Consider the following 26,228-nt stretch of genomic DNA (forward strand, 5'->3'; position numbering starts at 1 on the left):
CCATTCTTGCTATATTTTTTCCTGTCAATAAAATTGGAAATACCAGCAGCACAGAACTTTCACTGGAAAGCAACACAAGCACGTGAATAAGTAATACTTTTATTTGTTCCTTAATCTAATGTGATTCTTGGTACTCTGCCAGTATTTTAACTAGACCCAAACCAGAGAGTAATTTTAGGACTCCGATTTATTATTCCGAAAAGCCGTCATCATACATAGTTCTACGTGTTAAAAGTGGTTGGGAAACTTTGAAATCATAGCATTGCAAAAAATAAAAGCCCTGTGGATGGATTTGTTTATTGCTCCACATTTTCATTGTCTTTTAGTGAAAAAGCTGCCTTTTTAAAAATGAATCATTTAATATTATATTATCAGTGCAGTGAGTTGTTTAAAATTCTGAGAGAGTATTATGGTGATTTGCGATGGGCAACGTCCTCAATCATTTTCCAGTCAACCTCTATTACTGCATCAGCTGGAGCAATTAATTATGCTCAGAGTAGTATACCACATTTGATTTTTATGATTTACCTAAGAAGAACAGTTCTCAGATACTTAATCTACAGGCATACTCAAAGAGTGAAATTCTCAGGCCTCAAACTTGTGAAAAGCATCCTTTGAGGCGTAATCATGCCAAGACCTTACTTAAACTCAAAGCTTAAAAACTCCTGCCAGTCAGCTGAAAAGCTGCAACCATGTTGTTGACTGAAGCTGATTTAATGTAACAGAATGCAAACTACTCATGCATTCCATGTTTTTCTATGTATTCTGTTTACGAGGCATATATTGGTATAGTTAACTTGTTTTTATTTTAAAAATCTAGTTAGTAGCTCCAGTACTTTTCTTGGGGTCTGGGAAGGAACGTTTGCAGAATTCTACTCAGTTTCTCTGATTAGGTGCTGGTCGCACATCAACAAACAAAAATATAATTTTCTACCTCAATCTTCATTTCTTCCATGAATAAAATTTCTCTTTCCACAGAGCTAAATCAATGCACAGGTCCAGTATTTGATTCTGAATATCATTCATCATTTCATAATGAAAAATGAAGTCAAGAGTTTCCACTCGGACTATCTTTGTATTGCTAACCCATTGTGATGATCATTACCTTCCTTTTTGACACTGACTACTGTAGAAATTTCACAAAAGAATTAAATATACAAGCCTCAAAATCAAGATCATTCATGCTGTACAGTGGCTATGTGATTTTAAAGTGATGTGCATATCTCATTTTGTGTTACTGAAGGTTTCTGAAAGCAAGTTATGAAGTTATGATCCGTAAAACTATTGTGTGTGTGTGTGTGTGTGTGTGTGTGTGTGTAAAATAATGCAGTAGGTAAAAGGAATCCACTTTATTTGTGTCACTTTTTGTGAATCAAATGTTAATAAATTTTTCTAATAAAATCCATTGTGTAATGAAATTCTCACATAGTTTCCGTCATAAGTGTTTGCTTCCTTTGCAGTGGTTTTTCAGTAACCTGGCATGATGGAGATTGAGTAGTTGCAGTATTGAATTTTATTTGAGTTTGAAGTTACATATCATAAGAGAAATAAGATCAAATGCATTTTTAACAACCAGTAGTAAAATTATTTCCCAAATAATTAATGAAAAATTTTGTTATTTTACAGCAAAGCTAAAAGTTTCTTCTGCCAGTAGTATTGACACATAATTGTGCAAAAAGCAGTTTCTAAATTAACTATTTGATTTAAAAAAAAACTCATACAATCCTGATTTCACTTTCCATTGACTGTTCAGTGCTGTCATTTTTCTAGTGCCGAACAATGGAAGGATGCAACATGCCTTACCAGTGAAAGGATGGGGCAGGGAATGGGGGAGAGGGGAAGTGGTTAGAAACTGCCACATTGTATAACTGTTGATGATTTCAGTCGTGCATTTTTTTTTAAATGGTCATTTGGGTAAAGATACAGAATTGTGATCAGCACCTTTGAAACTGATTTAACACAGGAAAGAAATTTATTGAAAAATAGAAGCTGAGAGCATCATTTTCTTAACATTAAAAACCTTCAGTGAGTCAACCATATTTCATTTAAAATGTTCTGAAAATTCCATGTCCTCGTCATCTAAATCTACTATGCCTGTTGTTAATGCTGTTACAGGCTTTCTTTCAGTAACATGTTGTAACAACACAGAACATTAGATTGTATTATTTGTTAATGAAATGATTTATAAGTTGAAAACCCAGCGCATGCACAAAATATATTAATTTTCAGAATTGAAACAACTGATTGTCCAAGTAATTTCTGTGTAAGCTACTCAACATACCTTTACTATCGATTTGTTGCAGTAATAACTCCATCTGGTCTTTAGCAATTCCTACTTCCCCCTAGACAAAATCTTGCCCCATGTAGTCAGGTGCCAGAATTTGTGGAAAAGTATTCCTCCTCAGCTTCCATGAAATAAAGTTATGACTGACAAGTACAGCTTTTTTTTAGCAACCACATTATTTTTGCCATTGCTAAGAGCTAGAATTTTTTATTCACTTACTTTATTCATTCACTGGCTTCATCTGTATTTATTCCCCAGTCTTATGTTGCTGTAGAGAAGGAGGAGGTGATCTCACTTCTTGAACTGCTTCTGTCTATTTTGTGTAGTAGACCCGTAATGTCGTTGGGGAGGGAGTTCCAGAATTTTGTCTAGAGCACTGAAGGAATATCAAGATATTTCCAAGTCAGGACAGTGAGTGACCTGGAGGGAACTTAAAGATGGTGGTATTTCAATGTATTTGCCACCCTTGTCCTACTGGATGTAAGTGTTTGTGGCTTTGGACGATGTCTGAGGATTCTTGGTGAACTTCTGCAGTACATCTTGTAGATGGTCCACACTGCGACCACTGAGTTTTAAAGATGGAGGAACTGAATGTGGATGTGATGCCAATCAAACAGGCTATTTTCCCTGGAAGATGTTGAGCTACTGTTGTTCGTGCTGCACTCATCCAGGACTATGGCAAGGATTCCAAAACATTCTTGACTTGTGTCTTGTAGATGGTAAACAGACTTTGAGAAGTCAAGTTAGGTCTCTGTCTGCATGATTTCTGACCTCTGCCCTACTATTATAGCCACAGTATTTATGTAGCTTGTCCAGTTCTATTTCTGGTCAATGGTGACCTTAGAATTTTGATAATAAAGAATTCATTGATCAAAATGTCATTGAATATCTACAGCAATGGCTATATTCTTCCTTCTTGAATATGGTTAGAGCCTGACACTGGTGTAGTGCAAGTCACAGAATTGGTATGGTGCAGAAGGAGGTCATTTGGCCTGTACCAGCTCTTCAAACAAATAACTCTTGCTAACTGTCATCAAAACTCTCATGTTGCATTTGGACGTGAGCTGCTTCAGTATCTGGTGTAGAATGTTGTGCAGTTATCAATAAGCATCCCTACCATATTCAGTCTTCAGTACCATTGCCGGAATATTGTAAGGCCTAATAACTTTCACAGTGTCCGATACCTCCGGCATTCCTTGCAGTCATGTAGAGTGAATTAAATTTTCTGAAGACTGGCATTTGTGATACTGGGGACCTCTGGACCACCATTAATGACTAAATGCGGCAATACTGCTTAGATGTAATCTGGTCGTGGAAGCATTTAGCTCTGTTCATCACCTTATTTTCATGCAATCTGGCTTGCAAGTAGGCCTACATTGTTGCATGATCAGATTGCCACCTCATGTTTAGGGACCTGTGGTGCTGCTCTTGTCATGTCCTCCTGTTCTTCTTTTAACAGGATTGATCTGATGGTTTCATTAAGTCAGAAATCCCAAGACACCAGGTTACAGTCCAACAAGTTTTTTTTGAAACCACAAGCTTTTGGAGCATAGCCCCTTTGTTAGGTGAAGTGAGAGGGAAGCACACAGAACACAGAATTTATGGGCAGAGAGATCAAGGGTGGAGAGATCAAAAGATCATACAACTGGTGTGAGTGGAGTCTCGAATAATCAGTTTCTGCAGGTGAGCAAGGGTGTTAGAGGTGTGAGTAAAATGTCAACAGCTGAATAACAAGTGAAGGATGACCTAGAATCTGATTAAATGAAGCAGAGAGATAATTACAAAACTTTGAAAATAAGCTGGTGCTGGAGACAAACCAAACAACTGGAATAGCATAAAACATAAACAGAAGCTGCTCGAAAAGCCCAGCAGGTGCAGCAGTATCTGTGAAGACAAAACAGATGAAGGGTCACCAAACCCGAAACGTTAACACTGATTTTTCTTCATGGATGCAGCAAGACCCACTGAGGAGACCACCCACCCCCACCCAATTCTGCAACCCCTGAGCCTTTTGATTTACAGCATCCACTGTTCTTTCAGTTTTTATTTAACTGGAATAACATTATAGGTATAAGAGTTGCATGCCGAGGGTCTAACCAAAGTAATAAATAATCCAAAACTGTACAAACTAATTAGGGTAGAGCGATCATAACAACTTATCAAGGTGATGGTGTCAAAACAGGACAGTAGGGAAGATTTTACCGATACTGAATAGTATGGTGGGGTCACATGTTCCGTGACATGAACCCAACGTCGTATTTGAGGCAATCTTCATAGGTATACCTATCATGTTATTCCATGAAATAAAAACCGAAAGAACTGCTGATGCTGTAAATCAGGAGCAGAGACGGGGTTTGCGGGGGGCGGGGGGGGGGGAGCAGGTGAAGATGATTCAGAGTTAACATTTCGAATCTGCTGACTCTTCCTCTATTTTTGATGCACAGATGCTGCCGGCCTTTTCCAGCAGCTTCTGTTTGTGTTCCATGCTATTTCAGTCGTTTGTTTGATCTCCAGTATGATCTTATTTTTAATTTTTTGTAATTATGTCTCTGCCTCATTTAATCGGATTATGGGTTATCCCTTTGGTTGCTATTCAGCTTTTCAAACTTTACTCACGCCATCTAACATCCTTGGTCACCCGCATAGACTTATTATTCAACACTACACTCGCATCATTTGTGTGATCTTTTGATCTCTCCACCCTTGATCTCTCTGCCCATAAATTCTGTGTTCTGTGAGCTTCACTTTCATTTCACCGAACGAAGAGGGCTATGCTCCAAAAGCTTGTGATTTCAAATAAACCTATTGTACTGTAACCCTGTGTTGTATGACTTCTGACTTTATCCACTGCAGACCAACACCAGCATCTCCACATGCTGGTTTGGTAGTGGAAGAGTAGGGTATTTGCCAGGCTGTGAGGATGCAGAGTATTGCAATGCAATTCTGTTGTTGAAGATGTCCCACAGCCCAGTCTTGCATTGCTAAATCTGTTTGAAGTCCATCCCATTTATTCACTAAAAGCAGCTTTTGCAAGTGGATTTTCTGTGAAAATCACATCCTATCCATGCTCCTTGAATAAGGAGCCTGATGTCGGGCACCCCTGCATCTGTTTGGTTTCTCTGCCCTGTTGTAGGTATTTTTCTCCTACACGAAGAAGAAGGAAAGTGAATGAATGAGATTATGGGTGGGTGGCATGGCTGCAAGTGTTGGTGCGCGTGGGGGAAAGGTAGTGCAGTGTAATGAAGCACAGTGAAGGCAGTACAGAGAGTGTAAAAGCATATATGGTTGGTAATGTGAAGATTTTGAGAGAGGGAGAGGAAGTGAGGTGGAAATGTTACAGACAATAGAATGAGTGATGGGTCCTGAGCCTTGTGGGAGATGTATGCAGTGGTGGAGAGAGGCTAAGTGTGAGTGGCGGTCAGAGGAATGTGACATTTATCCTGACAAAGCAGAGAAAGTCACTAATCGTTTTACGGCCCTGCTGGTCATTTCTCCGCATCCAGGAGCTGACAGTGATCCAGGCGGTGACCTTAGATTAGACTGCCATGGTCTGATGGTACAGCCGACTCTGAGAAGAAGACAGCCATCCTCTGCACTAACCTATCCACCAGGAATTAAAATCCCTGTGGTGAATTGTGGTGCCAATAACCCCTTCCCCATCATGTTGTTGACATGTAAGCATTGCAGATTTGTCTGTATTCCACTGCATAAAGATATGCAGACAAAAGGGATCCTGGTTTTTGGTAAGTAGCACATCGTGTGAAGGACGTGGTAAAGTGGATCAGAAATCAGCCATGTGAAATGTCATAAGGCAGGATATGCAATTAATGTAGTGAGCTTAATAAGATGTGGAGAGAGACCCATGATTCCTTCTGGCTGTGAACTATCCCAAAAGCTCAACACTGCTTTGACTTGACCAAAAGACATAAAATTCAGCCTGATGTGTTTTTGGTAAATGATGAGTTGACTGTTTTGTGCATAGCTAAATAACCTTTTTTAAATGTCCCTGATAGCTTTTCTATAAATACGTACTACCAGTATTCACTTGTTTTAAGCAGAAATCCATACTTAACATCTTACAAGTAATTATTAATAAAGTAAACCATGAGATACTTTCATACTTGAAGCTAGTTGGCTAGACATTATTCATTTCATTTGCAATTCAAACAATCCCTATGATAAATTATAACCTCATGTGATAAGTCTATCGCAATCTTCTTTTAAAAAATTATACAGGATGAAATCAGATTTGACCAACCTAAGTTATTATTCATATTTTTCTTAATATTAATTTTTGATGTATTTAACATATAGTTTGTGCCTCTGCAGTTAGTTTCATATTAATTAAAAATACTGGTCTTAATGAAAGTACAATAACTTCCCTGTTATCCAGAAGTCTCAATTCAATCAGCAATCAACAGAAGTAGGTTTTCTTGCTTTGATTGCCCCTCTCTCCTTTTGATCAAACCTCGCTGATGGTATTTAAGAGCAGAACTTGCTATAACTGGCACATTGATGTAACCAGCAACATTAATTCCCCATGTGTGCAGGTTACTTGGCAATATACTGATTTTGGAGGGGGCCTTGTGTGGTGCAATGGTTATGCCCCTATCTCTGGACAAGAAGGCTTGGGTTCAAACCTTCCTTGCTCCAGAGGTACATAATAATATCTTTGAAAAGGTTGATTAGAAAATATCTACAACTAAGCTGGGGAGGTGGCTGTCGAAACAAATCCTTTCCATGTCCCAATCCTTCCACTGGTCACAACTAAGTTTGGAAACATCATGTTGCTTTTTTTATTCACAGTGTATATATGCAAACGTCAAAATAGTAAACTAATAGCTCAGTATTAATAACAATCATCCATTTTCAGTTTGTAACAAATAAGAAATTAGTTTGCTGCAGGCAAAACTCTCTCAAACAATAATGTAAAGGTTACTATAAAAGGTTTAAACTGTGCACATGCAAACCCACTCACGCACACACAACTGCCAAGCCTGAGGGAAAAAATGCAAATCTATATAGTGTGATCTCAAAAGTACTTTTGCCAATTACAGTAAAATTCAGAAAGAACAAATTATTCACAGATTGTCCTAAATGTTGGTCTGTAGCTGAAGTCATTTTGCATCTAAGTTTTTGAGCAAGAGGGTATTTTCTGGATCATTTCCAACTGGTTGACATGACCATTTTGGAACACTCTACTGGTAATGATGAGGTTTTCAAATGCATTTACAACTCACAAGCTTTGATGAAAAGGGGTTCAGAGAAAAGAGAGTGAAGGCAGTATTCCAAATCCGTTGTCTTCCTGCCTGTCTGTGTTCAAATTCAAAAGCTTTATTACACTAAAAGAAGAGTCATTTGACATCTCTCTGAAAGTCTTGCAAGCCCTGACTTCAGTTGAACAGCTTGATCTCTTTGCAAAGGCAACATTTTCCTATGACAGTCAGTCTCCTTTACTTTGTAATGTGCTTTTTCCACATAGTCCAAGAAATAGTATAAGTACAGTCAGTGAAATTGTAAATTAATGTTTCAAATAAATATCTTATGACAAATCTGCCGTAGTTTAAATTAATTTATATAGGTGAGCATTCAACCTTCATGTTTGACTTTCAGGCACTTGAACCTATTGAATGTTCAATATGGTCAAAAATTGTTTTCTGTTGCAGAAATAATCAGATGCAATCCTGCAAGATTAAGTGTTAGCCATGCAGGCAGCCATTTCATAGAAACAACAATTTTTCTAGTAAAATATGAAATATTTTTGGACTAATTATTCTCATTTATAGAATGTCTATTAGTTATATGCCCTGCTGCAATCAATTACAGTCATTAACTGTCTTTACTCAAAAATGGTGCAACATTCTATTGTTTTGTGATGTTGTTATTACCCTGAACAATAAACAATGCAGTAAGTTGATTAAAAAGTTATGGAATTATTTATACCAAATCCAAGTGTTCAGAGCAAAGCATTGTTCAAAATTAGAAAAGCAGGAACAAAAAGAAATTAAAAGGAAATTACTGTGTCAGCAATTGCTTGTTTTGAATTAAAACAATCAATTCAAGATACTGCCTACAATTCTGGTTGCTCTTCTGTTGGAAGGATGTTGTTAAACTTGAGGGTGCAGAAAAGATTTACAAGGACATCTCCGGGACTAAAGGGTTTCAATAATCAGGAGAAACGGAATAGACTGGGGTTTTCTCCCCCCCGGAGTGTCCGAGGCTGAGGGATGATCTTATAGAGGCTTATAAAATCATGAGGGGCATGGATAGGGCGAATTACCAAGGTCTTTTTGCAAGGGTGGGGAATCTAAACTAGAGGGCAGAGGTTTAAGGTGAGAGGGGGAAGATTTAATATGGATATAAGGGGTAACCTTTTCTAGCAGAGGGTGGTGCATTATGAGAACATAAGAACATCATGAGCAGGAGTAGGCCGTCCGGCTCCTCGAGCCTGCTCTGCTATTCAATAAGATCATGGCTAATCTGTGTGTGGACTCAGCTCCACTTAGCCACATTTTCACCATATCCCTTCATTCCTTTATTTTTCAAAAAGGTATCTAGCTTAGCTTGAAAAGCGATTACTGAAGTAGCATCAATTACTTCTCTGGGCAAGGAATTCCATAGATTAACAACCCTCTGAGTGAAGAAGTTCCTTCTGAGTTCAGCTCTAAAGCTGCTGCTTCTAATCTTGAGGCCATACCCTCTTGTCCTAGTTTCCCGTACCAGTGGAAACATTCTATTTATTTTATCAATTTTCTTCATAATTTTATATGTTTCTGTAAGATTCCCCCCTTATTCTTTTGAATTCCAATGAATATAATCCCAATCTACTCAGCCTGTTCTCATAAACCAACCCCCTCAATTCCGGAATCAACCTAGTGCATGCTCTCCACTGCCAGTACATCCTTCCTTAAGTAAGGAGACCAAATCTGCACACACTACTCCAGGTTTGGCCTCACCAGCACCTTGTACAACTGTAACATTATCTCTCTCTGCTCTTAAACTCAACCCCTTTAACAATGAAGGACAAAATTCCATTTGCCTTCCTAATTTCCTGTTGTACCTGTAGACCAACCTTCTGTGATTCATGCACAAGGACACCCAGGTCCCTCTGCAAATCAGCATGCTGCAATTTTTTACCATTCAAGCAATAATCTATTTTGCTGTTACTCCTACCAAAATGTATGGTTCACATTTTTCTAACATTGTATTCCACCTGCCAGAGCTTTGCCCACTCACTCAATGTAAGTATGTTCCTCTGCAAAGTTTCACAGTCCTCTGCATACTTTGCTCTGCCACTCATCTTAGTGCTATCGGCAAATTTTGACACCATATACGTGGTCCCCAACTCCAAATCATCTATATAAATGATAAATAATTGTGGTCCCAACACCAATGCCTGAGGCACACCGCCAATCACTGAACAAACTGCCAGAGGAAGTGGTGGAGGTGGGTAAAATTACAGCATTTAAAAGGCATCAGGATGAGTGTCTGAATAGGAAGGGGTTAGAGGGATATCAACCAAATGCTGGCAATTGGGACTAGGTCAGATTGGGATATCTGGTCGGTGTAGATGATTTGGACCAAAGGGTCTGTTTCTGTGCAGTATGACTCTAAGTCATTCAATATTTTTGTTACAGGACAATGTAGAAATCTTTGAGTAAAAGTATGTGAAATCAAAATCACTAAAGATGACTATGGATATTAATGTGTCAGAGAACAACTCAATTAGACAGACCAAACATGATGGTAAAAACAATGACTGCAGATGCTGAAAATCAAATACTGGATTAGTGGTGCAGCACCACTAATCCAGTATTTGATTTTCAGCATCTGCAGTCATTGTTTTTACCTTGTTGATTTTAACCCTACTGCGAATCCTCTTGCAAGGATGCCTGCCTTGAAGAAGTTTTCCTCCTCTCACCACAAGACCAAACATGATGGTCTGTCTAGCTTTTGTTAAAATTTGAGTTTTCTTATTTCCATGTCCTTCTCTCCTCTTTCCATTTTTGTTTTGTCTTTTTCAATTCCAATTCAATTTTCTTCTAACAGTTATAACTGAATGTGAACCAATTTCTGGTGGTGACATATCAATTTCAGGTTCCTTCGAATTCTAAATGCTGAGTAATCATTTTTAGCATTTGAGCCTTACACAATCATGTCTTTATTTCTACATCAAACATCTCCCCTAACTGCCTCAGTGTAGCCTAAATCAAAGATTTAAAATATTCAAATGCTTCTTTTTCTACTCCCAGTAAAGTCTTAACAACAGTTTGATTCTAGCTGATGGTAGTGCTATAAAAGTCAGATCTCCAAGTGAAACTTGGCTTGAGAGTTCATTTGTTTTATTTTGGTTTGCAGTTTGGTTACTGTGGTTGTCAATCACTGAACAGGTTCACATGAGACTGTCACACTTCTTTTAACAAAAGAATTTGAGTTCATTATGCAAAATGAAGGAAGAAGGCTTTGTAGAAATGACCATTTGAAATGATCGTGACACAAACAGCAAAATGAAAAATGTAACCCTTTTCTCAGTAATATTAACTTCAATGAAGTATCACTTCTATCTTAAGTCTAATTAATTCATAACTGATGAGGTTGTAAGTATTTCCTTTCAGAGGTTTTCCATACATTCACCAGATGTGATTCTTTCCTTTATTATCCCTATGAAAAACTCTGTCTACTTTAATTGCAACAGTTTTAGGATTTCTTTCCAGCTCTGAACATCTGGACTGCTACAAATGTTCTTCTGCAGTATAAATCTATTCTTTCCAACTGAAACTTGATTGTGGCCCCCAGACTGTCTTTCTGCACACCATAAAAGTTCAACTTTATAAACATTGCATAGTTTAATTCCCCTGATAGACTATCTAGTCATTTAATTTGAATTCCAACCTATTTTGGAAATGTTTGAACTCACTGTCCCAAAATAAACTTTGGACCTTTGCTTTTAAAAAAAAGTTCCCTTAACAGACCTGAAAGCTAAAATCTATTTTTCCTCCACTTCTAAATCCAAGATTCCAAATAATACCAATATACTGCAAACTGATATCACAGTACAGATGAGTTATAACAAGAAAATATGTGTTCACTCCAATTGATTTCACTGTTTATTCTGCTAATGAGCAAGTAAGCACCTCTATTTTATTTCATAATTTTAAGCAGTCTCTCATTTCACTCTCTAATCTGAATGATTTAAGTGAAGCAAGTTAGTTCTGATTGTATACAGTGCTAGGTGTTATGCATTACCTGTGGCACATTTTTAACCAGGAAGGCTAAATATTCCATGATGGATTGAAGTATTCCTTAGATTACTAATCTATTTATTTAGTCAATAAACAATAGCCACAGGCCAATCCCTAGTTCTGTATTTCATAGTCACTTTACAATGTTTTTCATGGTGATTCTAGTCTGTTATGCCTGTGGGGATACAACAATACTGATTTTTTTTTTCTTAAAGCCATTTGAACTGAAAAATTGATTTGAATACAGAGAGCAGATTTGCTTTATATTAAATTGCTCAATTATTTTGCATCATTTATTCAAATCAATATTTACTCATGATAATTTCCAGTTTAACTTAATTGTAATGGTATTGGGATGTTAGTATATGTTTTTGATTTTTATTTCATAAATTAAAATTTTGTCATGTCATACGTCCCCTTTATAGACGAATTGACGATGATAAGGGACGGACTCATGAGCTGGAATATTGTGCTGTTAAATGCATGCGAGGAATTCTCTACTGCTACATGCGTCAAGCTGATAAGGTAAAGTGCTAATGCATGGATGCACAATATGACCTTTCGTTTAGAATTTCAACTTCACCTATAACCATGAACATACAAATACAAGGAATTTATAGAAATAAACAATGGTGTCTCATTTTTAGTTTTTTTTAGAAAAAAGCTGTTGTAGCTTCTACTAACCAGTGGTTGGAATCAATTTGATAAAATTAAGTAATTAATGAACTTGAAACATTAGTGATTGTGAATGTTCTTATTTGGCCTTTTAAATTGCAATTTTAGCCAAGTTTTTATCAGCTTTTTTTCACCAAGTTTTATTGCAAATCATAAAAAATAAGCTGTCATTTCCACAATCTTTGAACCAGAATGCTTTTGTCTGAAGCACCAATATTATTCAACTTGACCCAAAATGATTTTGCCGAGCAAAATGAAATACGGTGTTCCCAATCATTGAAATGCTGTGGATGCCTAGTCACTGCTACAGAATAGGGAAATGAGCCTGATACGAATAAGTGGACCATATCTATCCCTGGCAAAGGGAAGTCGTATCTTAGATGCCTGCAGTTATACATCAGCACTCTATCTTTGTTGCAGAGATCTGGAGTCTGGCACTGCTTTTCAATCCTTCACTGAGCCAGTGTGTCGCATCCACCTCCAGAAACTGTGACCTGCAGCATTTGTCAACTGTTCCTCTGCCATCCAGAACTGTTCACCTTCTTCCATCTAAATGAACAGATTAAATGAGACAGGAAAACATGAAAGTGAGAATAGAGGAAACTCAGAAAAAAAGAGAGAAATAGAAAATCTAAGGAAAGAGGTTCCAAAAGTAAGACAACAGGAACTTGTTGTCTTTACTTCACCACAGGCAAAGCTATAGAAGTTAGAAAATTACAAATTTCAAGTCAGCACAGTTGGATTTAATTGTATTGAGGCTTTTTTTTTTGTCCCCCCATGAGAACTTTCAGTAATGGTTTTATACTTTGACATCTCATTTTAATATTTGACTCTTGTCCAAAGTTGACAGGAAGTGACATTGAAGCTGATGGGCAGGAGGAGGAACTGGGTTAAGAGCTGGGCACCACCAGAGATCAAGTGAATGAGTTGGAAGCATAGTATAAATTCCTTCATCCGTTTATGAAACCAACCTGGTAGCCTTGTTGGCCTCCATAAGCATGTTCCCCAGCTGTCTTCTCATTAGCATTTCCACTCACCTTAAACATCCCATAGTTTCTGACCCAGTTAGAGTTCCATTGAAACCTTCATTATCCTCCCCTTCCTGCTTTGGTCTTGTTTGTTAATGTATTAGCCATGTTTTTATATAGAATAATGCTGTGAAACCATAGTTGATGATTTTAAGAAACTTGTAATAGCATTGACTAGAAGAGTTCTAATAGAAAAATCCTGATCGTGACCAGCTCAAGAAGCACTCGGCAAATTTTAGTGACAGGATTTGATTAATTAAGTTGCTTTAAGACTTTTACATAGTTTGTAGCTATAAACGCTTGTGCCATGGGCAGGTTGGGCTGGAGTCTTATCTGTAAAAACAGAATGCACTCTATTCTGATATACCGCAATAGTTCCATTCCCATGCAATCCTGCATTATTATAACAGCACCACTTAAACTAATAGGACTGGAATCACCTTCTAGCCAATACAAGTAAGGAAAGTTTGCCTTCTACAAATAATGGTCTAAATTCTTCCATCGCTTTAGCCAATTCGCATTGAAAAAAAGTGCATTATAACAGAACCGACTGTGGGAGTCTATCCTCCATATGTGGCACTCATTCCAGTTTACTTTCAGATGCTATGATCCCATCATTAATATTTCCACAGCCCAGATTTTCCTTTATTGCTTTCAAATTCCATGATCCTATTAGTAGTTGCATCCCTCAAAATCCATGTCCATCACTAATTCTTTGCTCCCAGGAAGATGCTCCCATTGCCAGTTACTCCAAATCTTCACCATCACTGGCTCCAATATCTCACTAAGTGGTTTGAAATAACATAATTTATTCTTTTCTCTGGCCCAGTCATCTTGGGTGTGAATTTCACACAATATCTATTTTCATAACCTTAATAATTATATGAACTTTTTTTCCACCTGTATGATATTACTCAATCTACTCAGTTCCTCATCTTTTACATTTTCTTTAATCAGTTGCACCTTATTTTCTTGCTATATTCAGGTACTGTATTTGCTCACAGCAAACCGTATGGAACTCAAAGCAGAAAGAGATTTTATAAAGTGGGGAGAATCTGTCATTTCACAATTCTTGATAGATTTAAAAACATGATTAACTTTTAATAATCTAGCTCTGAGTAGAATACCTTTATTATTGTCTGGCCTTGATGGCTTCACTGCAACTTTACCATGTGTTTCTATGCATTAGTTGTTTCACCAGTAGCAAATCAAATCTGCGCATTCTTACTAGTATCTCACCATCACAGCTAAGAATAGGAAATTTCCATTGTTTGGCTTTTGAACAGTGGCATTTTACCCTCTTCATTTTTTTGCTGACCTCCACCCACCCAAAACCCTCCCCCAACCTCTCACCCCTTTAGTTGCAGCTCTCCTTACACTCACCTCCAGTCCTGAAGGAGGGTTACACCCAAAATGTTGACTTCTCCACCCCCTGATGCTGCCTGGCTTGCTGTGTTCTTTCAGCCTTCTGCTTGTCCCCTCATCCACAGCCAGGCATAGAGAGTCACAAGCTGAAAGAAGTCTGTGCAAGAAACATTCCAGCTCTATACCAGTCCAGACCTCACTGCCCTCATTCCCAAAGAGCGGGTGTACTCTGCTGCTGGCCAGTCAGTTGGGCTCAGAGATTGGGTAGGCCCATTATAGAAGGAAAGGAGTTGGAGAAAATTTGAGTTTCAGCAGGTGGCCTAGGTGTGAGGAATGGATCATTGGAGTCTGACTCACAGGGTTCAGCATGTGATACAGCAGAACCCAGATCTCCAAAGAGTTTGACAGGCGATGGATTAGTGAGGTGAGGGTAGAGTATTTGAAAGTATGCTTTGGGAAGAGGAGCTGCTAAGTGATTGAGCGAGTGGGGGAAGTTGGGTTGGGTGAGTGAGTCTGGTGAGGATATTTGGGAACTGTATGTGGCAGAGGAAATAGTTCAGAGACTGATTTATTTCACTAAGTACAGTGAAAAGCTTTGCTTAGGAGCAGTACAAGCAGATCATAGTAAGCAAGGATGTATGGATCATAAGATGATAAAAAACTAGACAGAGGCATACAAGTTACATTGCCCCAGGTGTGCACTAGGCAAGATCTAAATTAGCAAGATCGGCATTATTTGAAGTTAGAGTGTCCATTCATCAGTCCATTCATCAAGAAGTTGTTCTTGAACCTGCTGGTCCGTGTGTTCAAGCTTATGTATCTTCTGCCTGACAGAAGAAGTTGTATTCTGGATGAGTGGTGCTGGAAGAGCACAGCAGTTCAGGCAGCATCCAAATAGTAGAGCATTGCCAAGGTATGATGGGTCTTTGATGTTGGCAGCCTCTCTGCGGCAACAGGCCATGTAGATGGATTCTATGGATGGGAGGTCGGTTTCTGTAATGGTCTGGGCTATGCACACAACCTTCTGTAGTTTGCTGTGGTCCTGGGCAGAGCAGTTGCTATATCAGGCCTTTATGCTGAATAGTATGCTTTCAGTGGTGCAGTTATAAGAGCTGGTGAGGGACCTTATGAACATACCAAATTTCTGCCTGAGGAAGAAGAGGTGGTGTTGTGCCTTCTTGACCATCACATCAATGTGGGAAATCCAGGAGTTTGTTGGTTATCGTTACTCTGAGGAATGTGACATTCTCCACCCTTTCAACCTCAGCTCCATTGATATAGGTGGAGGTATGTTCTCCTTCCTTCTTTCTGAAGTCAATGATCAGTTCTTTAGTTTTGTCAACAATGAAGAACCTGAGGGCATACTCAACACAAAAGACCCCAAATGGCCCAGACTTTCTGGCTGTTCTTACTCCCTTTCTTCTATTTTTTTTTGTCTTTAACCATAGCACCAGAAATGAAACACAAACCACAATAATATCTGAGAAGGCTGCTTATTCCACTAATAGTTGATTGCGATTGTTTGTCAACTCCTTTTTTGCTTCCTCAACCAACCACCTATTTCACACTGACACAGCAGTGCTTTTGATTATACTTCCCCGTATTTCCAAGCTTGTTTTCATCACAGGCACTCAACACTGAGCAATGAGTACCATCTGTTGGATTTAGGGTCATAAGAGTCATAAAGTCTGAAGCAGTAGTGGGGGAGTTTGGTGAATAGATTAGGTAAGGATAGCAGAGATGATTTGGCAGGTGCAGTTGGACCAGAATAATGGTTAAAAGGTTGGAATAGTTTGGATGTTATTTAAGGGAATTGATATTAGAAGAATATGAATATTTAGGGGATTTTTTTGACATTGCAAAAGATAGATATTTTGTACATTTGGGTATGATTGCTGTTTCTTTAAACACAGTCAAAGAAAATAAGCAGACTTAAAAGAAAAGACAGCAGTTCTGATGCTTCTACCAAGCTTTGTGAAATTGCCTCTTTGTCTGTCAAAACCTTAAGAATGATAATTGGAATGTGCATGAGGTTGTTTGTTCATTTCATTCTGTATTTAAGAAACAATTCTTTGTCAAGTTTAAAGACGCCAGATTTTCAAAATCCAGTAAACCTGATAGCAGCTTTGTAGGATTTTGCAAAAGAATTTAAATCAAAAACAATTGTAAAATCTCATGAGAAATGGTTTAATGGCATTATTATATATTCAGCCAACCAGTGTGCCATTTCAATGTTCTGGAACAAAAACTGCACAATATGTTTCAAAGTTATTTGCAAAAGATTTGATTCCTAATGTTTTAACCTTATTATTTTGCTCACTAAAAGAGTTAGATGGAAGCTTGCTAACAGAATATTTAACAAGGTGAATGATTTTGCATGTTCTCCTCCTTTGGTGAAACAAATTTACTTGATATTTTCAATTTAATGCAAGATCTGCTGTGATGCTGAATCACTTTCAAAGGTGAAAGATTTGTTGCAGCCAACTGTATTAAATGCTCATTTTCCAAGTGCATTGCCAAAGATCTGGATCTCAATGCAGGAATGGAAGCTCTAAAGGGATGGACTATTGGGATTCTTCTGTGAGAGTGATCTAAGTAACCAGAAGTGATTCAAATTAAGGAAACTTCAAAACACTGAGGCAGTTGAATTGGCAGTGAATACCCTGAAGTTTCAGTAATAAACAGTCAGCAGTTATAAAGTATAGGTGGGTCAAATAACATGTTGCAGCAAGTGACTAGGTCCAGAGTATAGGTTTGGAATGAGATGGTTGTGTTCACCAGAGGTCTGTCATCACAGTCTTGAGGTGTCATTATCAAGGTTTCCAAAGGTTATATCCGTACCCCAACTACCCGTACTGATTTGTTAATAATGTTTGCTCCAGCATGTGGTCATGAGTTAAACTGGTATTAGTGGTGACATCTAACAGCATTGTTTTAAATTGAAATAGTTGAGCATGGTGAAACCAGTACTCTTCATGAATGCTGAATTTGCAAAAGTACCATGAGAAAGTATCATTTTTGACAGGATTCTAATTAATGGGGTGGATAATTAGACTGAATTTCCTTCTTTGCTCCTTCATTCTTATGCATTATTAAATCTAATTTTCTTGGAATTGTAGATTGTACTTTCCAAAAAGTGCTTAACTGCACTCTAAGATATTATGTAACATGAATATGTTGATATAAATATTCATCCATAAGAGCATAATAAAACAACCAGGTATCTCAGCTGTTCAAATCAATCAATCAACTCCTGTTTAATCTATATCTCTACAATTTTCCAGTCTTTAATCTATATCCCTTGATACCTTTATGCAGTAAAATGTTGTCATTCTCAGTTTTGAAAATATCAGTTGACCCAACATTCACAGCCTTTTGGAAATTGAGTAAAAGATTTCTACCATCCTACACAATTTCACTTTCGCTTTGCCCTGATATCAGGATATGGACCAGAGTTTTGCTACCAAGGCAGATAGCTTGAGTTGGAAATGTCCTAATTCAATAGAGCTGCCTTAATGTAAGGGTCTTGCTCGATCTAAATTTTGTTTGAAAGGTGCAGAATGGAATTGAAACAGGTCTGCTGATCCTGTGAACAGATTCGAGGCAGTCACAAAAACATGCAGTTTCCAAGGGACACCTTGGTTTTTGGGGCTTTTGCTTCAGAAGCAGTTTGGCCCTCCAGCCCTCATTCCTCACGTCCTGACACTCCCATGCCATGCCTCTGCCTTGTGAAACCCCATAATTTCTCCAAGACAAGAAATGCTTCCATCCATCCCTGTACTTTGCATACCCCTCCCACCCATGACCCATCCATTCAACCCATGCCCCACCCATCTCCGATGCTCCCTCAAAAATCCTGGAATGCCACCTCCGTAGACTCTAACCCAGCACCCCCCATGACCAGACCTTTGGAACCATATAGAGATGGTTACTTTTAAAAACCAATCTCCTAACAATCTGATACAGCACTCTTTCATACACACATCATAGTGAAGAAAGTTCCATTTATGAAACTCATTCAAATATTTTCAGTCGCCTAAAGTAGTTAATTTCCTAGAAAAAGAACAAACTTCTATTCAGATCCACATTTTAAAAAATCCTTGTATAGTTGTTTAAACTGGAAAGGGTTCAGTGGAGGTCTCCTAGGATGTTGCCTGGTATGGAGGGACGGTCTTAAGAGGGAAGGATGAGGGACTTGAGGCTGTTTTTGTTTGAGAGAAGAAGGTTGAGAGATCACTTAATTGCGACATATAAGATAATCAGAGGGTTAGATAGGGTGGATAGTGAGAGCCTTTTTCCTTGGATGGCGATGGCTAGCACGAGGGGACATAGCCTTAAATTGAGAAATTATAGATATCGGACAGATGTCAGAGGTAATTTCTTTATTCAGTGACTAGTAGCGGCGTGGAATTCACTGCCTGCAATAGTAGTTGACTCATCAACTTTAAGAGCATTTAAAGAGTCATTGGATAGGCATAAGGACGAGAATGGAATAGTGTAGGTTAGATGGGCTTCAGAGGGGTGAAGGGCCTGTACTGCGCTGTAATGTTCAATGTTCTAAGTTCTATAAACTGTTAATCAATCTAAACGCAAAATACCCTGCTGAGATCATTGTAGATTTTGAAACTCAACCACATGTTCATAATGGCATGATATTAGCATTTGGGAGATATGAGCAAGGAATTTGGCTTAGATTAGATTAGATTCCCTACAGTGTGGAAACAGTCCCTTCGGCCCAACAAGTCCACACCGACCCTCCGAAGAGCAACCCACCCAGACCCATTCCCCTACATTTACCCTTGACTAATGCACCCAACACTACAGGCAATTTAGTATGGCTAAATCACCTCATCTGCACATCTTTGGACTGTGGGAGGAAACTGGAGCACCTGGAGGAAACCCATGCAGACATGGGGAGAATGTGCAAACTTCACACAGACAGTTGCCCAAGGCAGGAATTGAACCTGGGTCCCTGGTGCTCTGAGGCAGCAGTGCTAACCACTGAGATGGTACTTTACTTTAACTACGTCAGATGGCCTATCAGTTGAAGCATTCCAGCAGAAGGCTTTTTCAAAACTCCTACTGACAGCATTAGCCTGCTTTCTTTCATTTTTAAAGAACGTGAGTTATACCCACTTTTCCAGAGTGTTTACATCAACTACGTAAATTTCTGACTCCAACACTGACTAAAGATCTGTAAAACTGAAGCATAACCTCCTCCCTTCCATATTTCCACTTCTAAGATGAGGAAGGGTCACTAGACCCAAAACATCAGACCTGCAGAGTTTTTCCAGCAATATCTGCTTTTGGTTCAAATTTCCATCATCTGCAATTGTTCTTCATTTTTTTCATTTATTAACCTTTTTGATTATGATTCTACCTGTACTAGACTCCTAGATTTTTGTGTTTCTTTTTAATGTTTGGACATCAATCTCCATTGCATCTATACTATTTCCAGTTTCCTAGAAATAAGCAAACATTCCAATTTGCTTTTAAGTCCCAAATTCAAGCACCTATACAGTCACTCTGTCAGTCTCTGAAACATTTTGTGCCCACATCTGCATGCTTTACCATGTCTTGTAGTGACATCTGCAAACTTATATACATAACTTTGTTTCTCTATTCAATTTAATAATATGCACATTGAAAAGCTGTTGGGTCATACATATTCTTGGACTATACAACTTGTTCCTATTGCATCTCATTAATCAGGGTAGGTTTCCTTAGTATACAAGCAGAAAGTAGTGAAACATCTTAACAGGTCTAGCAGCATCTGTGGATAAAGAAACAGTTAATGTTTTGAGTCCGATATGAGTTTAGGATGGGACTTACACTTCGCAAATCAACTGTTCCTGTCATTGATCAGTTCATAATTGTCAAACTACTGAGTTATTCAATCAATTTATTTTTAATAGGTGGAACATTTCAAACAGCATTCAGATCCATCAAATTGTCTACATTCTGTATTCAATGTGCATACAGGTGATGAAGTGTTATCGAGTGAAGAATATGGGCATCTTCAGGTAAAGTACTGCTTTTACATAATTTTAATTCTTCTGACAAAAAGTTTAATGCTGTTATTAGAGATTGTAGAGGGCCGTTTTGCTAAACTCATGGTGGAGGTCATAGCTCTGGGCCAAATCTACCTGCAGACCGAGAACTGAAAATGTTACTATCGCACAATGCACCAGTTATAGTTTATTGATTTATTAATACAACAACATTTCAGTGTGCTTTGTTTTGATTATTTTATTGTTCTATACTGCAGATTGATGCTGTATCTTTATTCTTACTGTACTTGGTGGAGATGATTTCCTCAGGACTACAGATTATCTACAATACTGATGAGGTACTGTTTGTTAAAATGATCCATTTAGGCAAATAAACAAGTTAATTTCCCAAATTTTTGGGAAGTTCATAACACTTGATCAACTTGTTAAAAATTAGCTGGGCAAAATTGGAGTCTGATGGAGGACAAGCAAAATGTCTGAAGGAATGAGCAAGAATAGAAAGGGAGAGTAAAGAGGAGACTGGAAAAGAGGAGAAAGGACAACAATGAGAAATGTCCGATGGAGCATGGGAGTCGTTAATAAAGACATAGAAATCACTTTAGTCAAAGGGGAAAGCAGTCACCTTAAGAATGGAAACACAGAAAATCTACAAAAGGAGGCTATTTGGTCCACTTTGCCTGTGCCAGACAATATAAAGAGCTGCCGAACTTAATCGCACGATTCACTTAATGGTCTGCAGTCCTGTAGATTATGAAAATTCAAGTACATGTGCAGCTATTTTATTTAATGCAATGTAAGTTTCTGTCTCTACCACCTGTCTAGACATTGAGCACAAGAACTGCACTACCCTCTGAATGAAAACATTTCTCCTCAACTCCCCTTTAGTCCTTCTATCAATTAGTTCAAATCCATGGTTCCTGGTTACTGGCTGCACTGCCGATGAAAAAGAGTTGCTCTTCTCCAGAGGTGATTTTTCATCAAATTGTAAATAATTTCTTTACATTCTTGTAGGTTTGTGTTTGGGGAAAGGTTTACGTTCATTATTATAGGTCTGATGCAGTCAACCCACACACTTCATGCTTCTTTTGGGACAAGTGAAAGTGTCATCCAACAAGTACCCCAGACTTTGGCTCACAACTCTGAATTTGCTCAAGACTTTTGAATCTTAACTAATCACAGTTTCAAACATTAGCATGGCAAGCACACTGTAGCATAAAATGGCTCAAGCCCCTCTGAAATTGAATACATTTCTTGGACTTAGATTGTACATATTATGTAGGAATGATGTCACACTTTTGCCTCATGTTACTATTGCAATGTAGGTAATCATACATATTATAGCAGCAATACCTGCCTTCCAACTACATGATTCCACTTCCTTTTGCTGACAAGGGGAAAGTGTGGAAAAATAATAATATCACTGGACTAGTAATTCAGAGGCTGTGTCTAATGGGACATGAATTCATATCCCACCATGGCAGCACGTGAAAATATGTTCCATTAATGAGCTGGAATTAAAAGTTAGTCTAATGATGACAATGAAACCATTGTCAATTGTTCTAAAAATCCATCTGGTTAGTGTATGTCCTTCAGGAAAGGGACTCTCCCTACCTTGCTGGGCCTGGCTTATGTGTAACTCCAGCAATGTGGTTGAATAATAAATACATCTGAAATGGCTTGCTCGCCACTCGGTTGTGTCAAACCTGCTATCATCTCAAAAGAAGGGATGAATGAAAGAATGGACAGACCACCCAGTGTTGGCATAAATTGTTGTCTGCCCGATTCAGTTTCCCTTTAAATTCCAACATCCTAAGCTGACATGGATTGATCTGCTTTCCTGCATCAGACTGTAATTTGTCTTGTTCAGTTACTATAGGTGATGTTACATTTATAATCTGATGGTTGTCTCTCTCCGAAATGATTTCCCATGTTTTATCCTACCAGTTCTCTTTCGAGGAAATTGTCCCTCTTGTTTTACCCCACCTGACTAGGAAACAGTATTTCTCATTTTACCCAGCTGGGTCTCTGTAGGAAACAAGGTCACCTGTTTTACCCTACAGCCATTCACCAAATTCACTTCACTCTACCCTGAGAACAATAATGATTAATTCCTTCTTGTTTACCCAAGGAACCAAAATGCAATCAATGTGCCATGTCATCTTTAATTACCGTACCCACTGGCTTCTTCTTGGACGTGGACCTTCAAATTGGCTCATTGGCTGTCATTTCAAATGTTGACTTTCCCATCATCGGGCTGATAAAATAAACATATTAGCCTTCCTTTGAAGTTAATGTTCAATCCTGTGCCACCAACTGATAATCCAAAGATCCTATTCATAATGCCAACTGCTGTGGTGATTTTCAGTTTTCCATACGATTATTAGTATTCAGTGGCTTAGAAAGCATGAATCAAAGCACTACTGTATTTTAGAATGAGCTAGTTAAAATATGTGCGAATTAGTATGAAGATGGATTTAAACTTTAAAATTGTCTGCAGAAATGAGAGATTTAAGGTATTCCAAACAATTGCAGCTTCAAGTTTATTGTTTTCCAACAGTTTCAAGGCATAGTAGTAGATTTCCTTTAAACAAGTTAAGCATGAAATCTTTATTTTTCCAAGTTGATTAATTTTAAATGTACTAGCTATTTCGATTGTATTTTTTAAGTGGATTCACAAATATTCTGTGAGTGCAGGGTTTGATGCTCTCATTAGAGTTGCAAGCTTATTGAGGTAGAAATAGGTAGTTTTCATAAGAGAGTGGATTTGTAGTTGAAAGCTTATGTCAAGGTTAAACACAAAACCAAGATTGTGAATAGTCTAGCTCAGCTTAAGGCAGTTACTGGAGCAACGAAATTCACTCAAGAATGGAGGTTGTGGCAGAGATCAGATGAAAGGTTTGTCTTTCCACTGGTTAGTTGTAAGAAATTTCTGCTGAACCATTTGAGACAAGCAGTGAGAGAGAGTTGGAGAGGTTTGAGAAAGCTTGGAAAAGTCAGAGCTGAGTGTCTTCAGCATACCTGTGGAAAATAAAATGTTTTCAGATTATGTCACCAAGTGGCAGCCTGTCGATCAGAAATAGAATGAGACCAAGGAGAATCCCTTGCAGTTGTGTCTCAAGTTTTATTGAAAAGGTGTGAGCAAAACAGGCAGGGTTATTTCTACACAGATGGACAACAAAGGAATGGTCTTTAGGAAGATGATGTGATTGACTGTCAAAAGGTTACGAATAGATCAAGAAGGGTGAGGAAGGAAAATTTACCACATTCACAGTCCGATTGAATGTCCTGTGTACCTTTGATAAAGGCAATATTAGTTGTGGTGTGAGCAGAAACCTAATTGGAGAGATTTGAACGTAAAATTGGCTAACTAAGGGAAGGCAGAGAGCTGGGGCAAAATGATCATTTTAAGGTTGGCAAACTGTCACAAACAGGGTGCTAAAAGGATCGGTGCAGGAGACTATAACCACATCGCAAACTATATTAACGACTTGGATAAAGAGATGGATTGCATTATCAGCAAATTTGACTATAGTCAAGGAAAGTATATTGTGAGGAGCACACACTGACTAAGTCGGTGGGCAGACATTTGGCAGATAGCATGTAAAATGGGAACAATGTGAGGTTGTCCAATGTGAGGTAAAAAGAAAACAAAAATTACGGTGGAGATAGATTGAAGACTAATTAAGTACAAAATGATTTATGTGCCTTCATCTATGAATTACAAAACCTCAGCATGCAGTTACATCAAGTAATTTGGGAAGCAAATGGCCTTTATTACAAGAGAGATAGATTATAAAGAAAGGAAGTCTTGGTACAACAGGGCATGGGTGTGATTGCACCAGAAGTGTTGTGGCAGTTTTGGTCTCCTTATTGAAGAAGAGGTATATTTGCATTGGAGGCCGTTCAGAGAATGTCATTCGGACTCCTCTCACTGGTCCCAATCCACCTCTCTCTTAACGGTTACCGTGTACTTTTATTCTTGCATATCCTAATCTGCCTTCCTCTTCCCCCTTTGCACATTCCAACTCCCCTCACATCTCCTATCCTCTCTCTTATCATCTTATATGTCCCATTCTACCATGTCTCAGGCATCCCATTCTGCTTTTACCCCTACATGTCATATTTCAACTCAAAGGTTGCATTTTCTCTTTCTTCACATCTCCCTTTGTGCACCTTCTGATACTTCTTACATTGTGTGTCTCCTGACATGTCTCACACCTTTAACCATTAGTTCTCCATGACTGACATCATGATATGCTTTTCGGAGAGTCAGTGAAATGTGAATGAGACAAGGGTATGCCAAATCTCGAAGGATCTGGAATTTTCAACATATTTTCTTTCTTCATATATTTTCTGTATTAATTTGTACGACTAACTACTGCTAATTTTCACAAAACAATACAATTTCCATGTTCACAGTCTGAAATCCAATAAAAAGTGATATGGAGTAGGGCTGATGTTACATTTTATGTGAAGGGATAAGAATGCCACATTATATAACGCACTCATTTTTGTCTGTAAACTGAATACACAGCACTGAGGGCAAATAGCATAAATTTGCTTTCTCACAGCAAGCTGCAAAGTAGTCATCAAAAAAAATGGCTAAAAGCCATTTAAGTTCATTAAAGCACAATGGGACTCCGACCATCAATCATAGGAAACTGCTAAATGCGGTTAAGTTTTAAGTTTTTCTTATTTTCAGACTTTCACTGACTTTGAACCAAATTGAAGCTGAGATTTTGTGATAATAAGAATGGTGAAACTATCAGTGTTCCCCATATATTGAGGTGAACTGGTCAGCAACACCTGGTCTGTATGTTTGGAAATGTTGACAGGATCTCAGATTTTCCACTACTCCTCCAGAGTAGTCGTCTTAATCAGTGATCCTCAAAACTAATCATCAGGTCTTAATTCATTTATTGGCAATAGCACATCACAGTGACTCTATCTCCAAATCCAAAAGCTGTGGTTGATCTGAATCTGATCAATCAACATTCTGACAACCCTGTGGAATGTGGGAAAAGCCAGAAGAGGAGCCACAATATTTTTAGCATTATGTGATAACTAATTCTATCACCAGATATTTGAAACACTGTTCTCCCAACTTGTCTCTGCTTTTCCCTGGAGTTAAGTGCTCTCCTAACAAGAGATAAAATAGATCATAATAAATATGAAAAAAATGGATTGTATTGACAGGTTGGAGGAACATCATTAGTGTGGAAGTTGATTCTGAGGGATGGGTGTAAATAAAACAATTAAATAGGGCTGGGTGTCAGTGGTAGCTATTTGAAGAAGGAGATGCCCGAGGAGAGAGGAATGGAAGGAGAAGCGTAATGTTGGTTTCAGAGATACAGAAGGACAGTGAATTCAGGTTGAGGTGGTTGGCACTTGAATGTGTTATACCATTCTCCCTTTTTTGTTTTGATGATTTTGCAAAACCTCTTTTAGCATTGAATCCATGAGAGAAAAAATAGCGGAGTATGTGAGGAAACGGATAGTAGAAGCTTATTTCTGTTTTCTTTTCTGGGGTTAATCTCCCTTGATTAAATATTGTTTTAAAATGTAATTTGTTGGTAATTGTCAAATGATCTGATCTGGCCATGTACATACATTCCCTTCAACA

At 38.2% G+C, this 26,228-nt stretch overlaps 1 protein-coding gene across 3 annotated transcripts in view; it reads left to right on the top strand.

The window, feature by feature from the left end:
- The window catches only part of phkb (phosphorylase kinase, beta), a 288,598-nt gene that overhangs the window by 65,896 nt on the left and 196,474 nt on the right, over positions 1–26,228 (top strand). For all 3 annotated transcript variants that reach the window (XM_072596241.1, XM_072596240.1, XM_072596242.1), the window contains 3 exons: positions 11,952–12,051; positions 20,510–20,617; positions 20,863–20,943. In XM_072596241.1, coding sequence (XP_072452342.1) covers positions 11,952–12,051; positions 20,510–20,617; positions 20,863–20,943 — 289 coding nt within the window. The remainder of the gene's footprint in view (positions 1–11,951; positions 12,052–20,509; positions 20,618–20,862; positions 20,944–26,228) is intronic.

Source organism: Chiloscyllium punctatum, chromosome 26 (assembly GCF_047496795.1).
Source record: "Chiloscyllium punctatum isolate Juve2018m chromosome 26, sChiPun1.3, whole genome shotgun sequence".
NCBI lineage: Eukaryota > Metazoa > Chordata > Chondrichthyes > Orectolobiformes > Hemiscylliidae > Chiloscyllium > Chiloscyllium punctatum.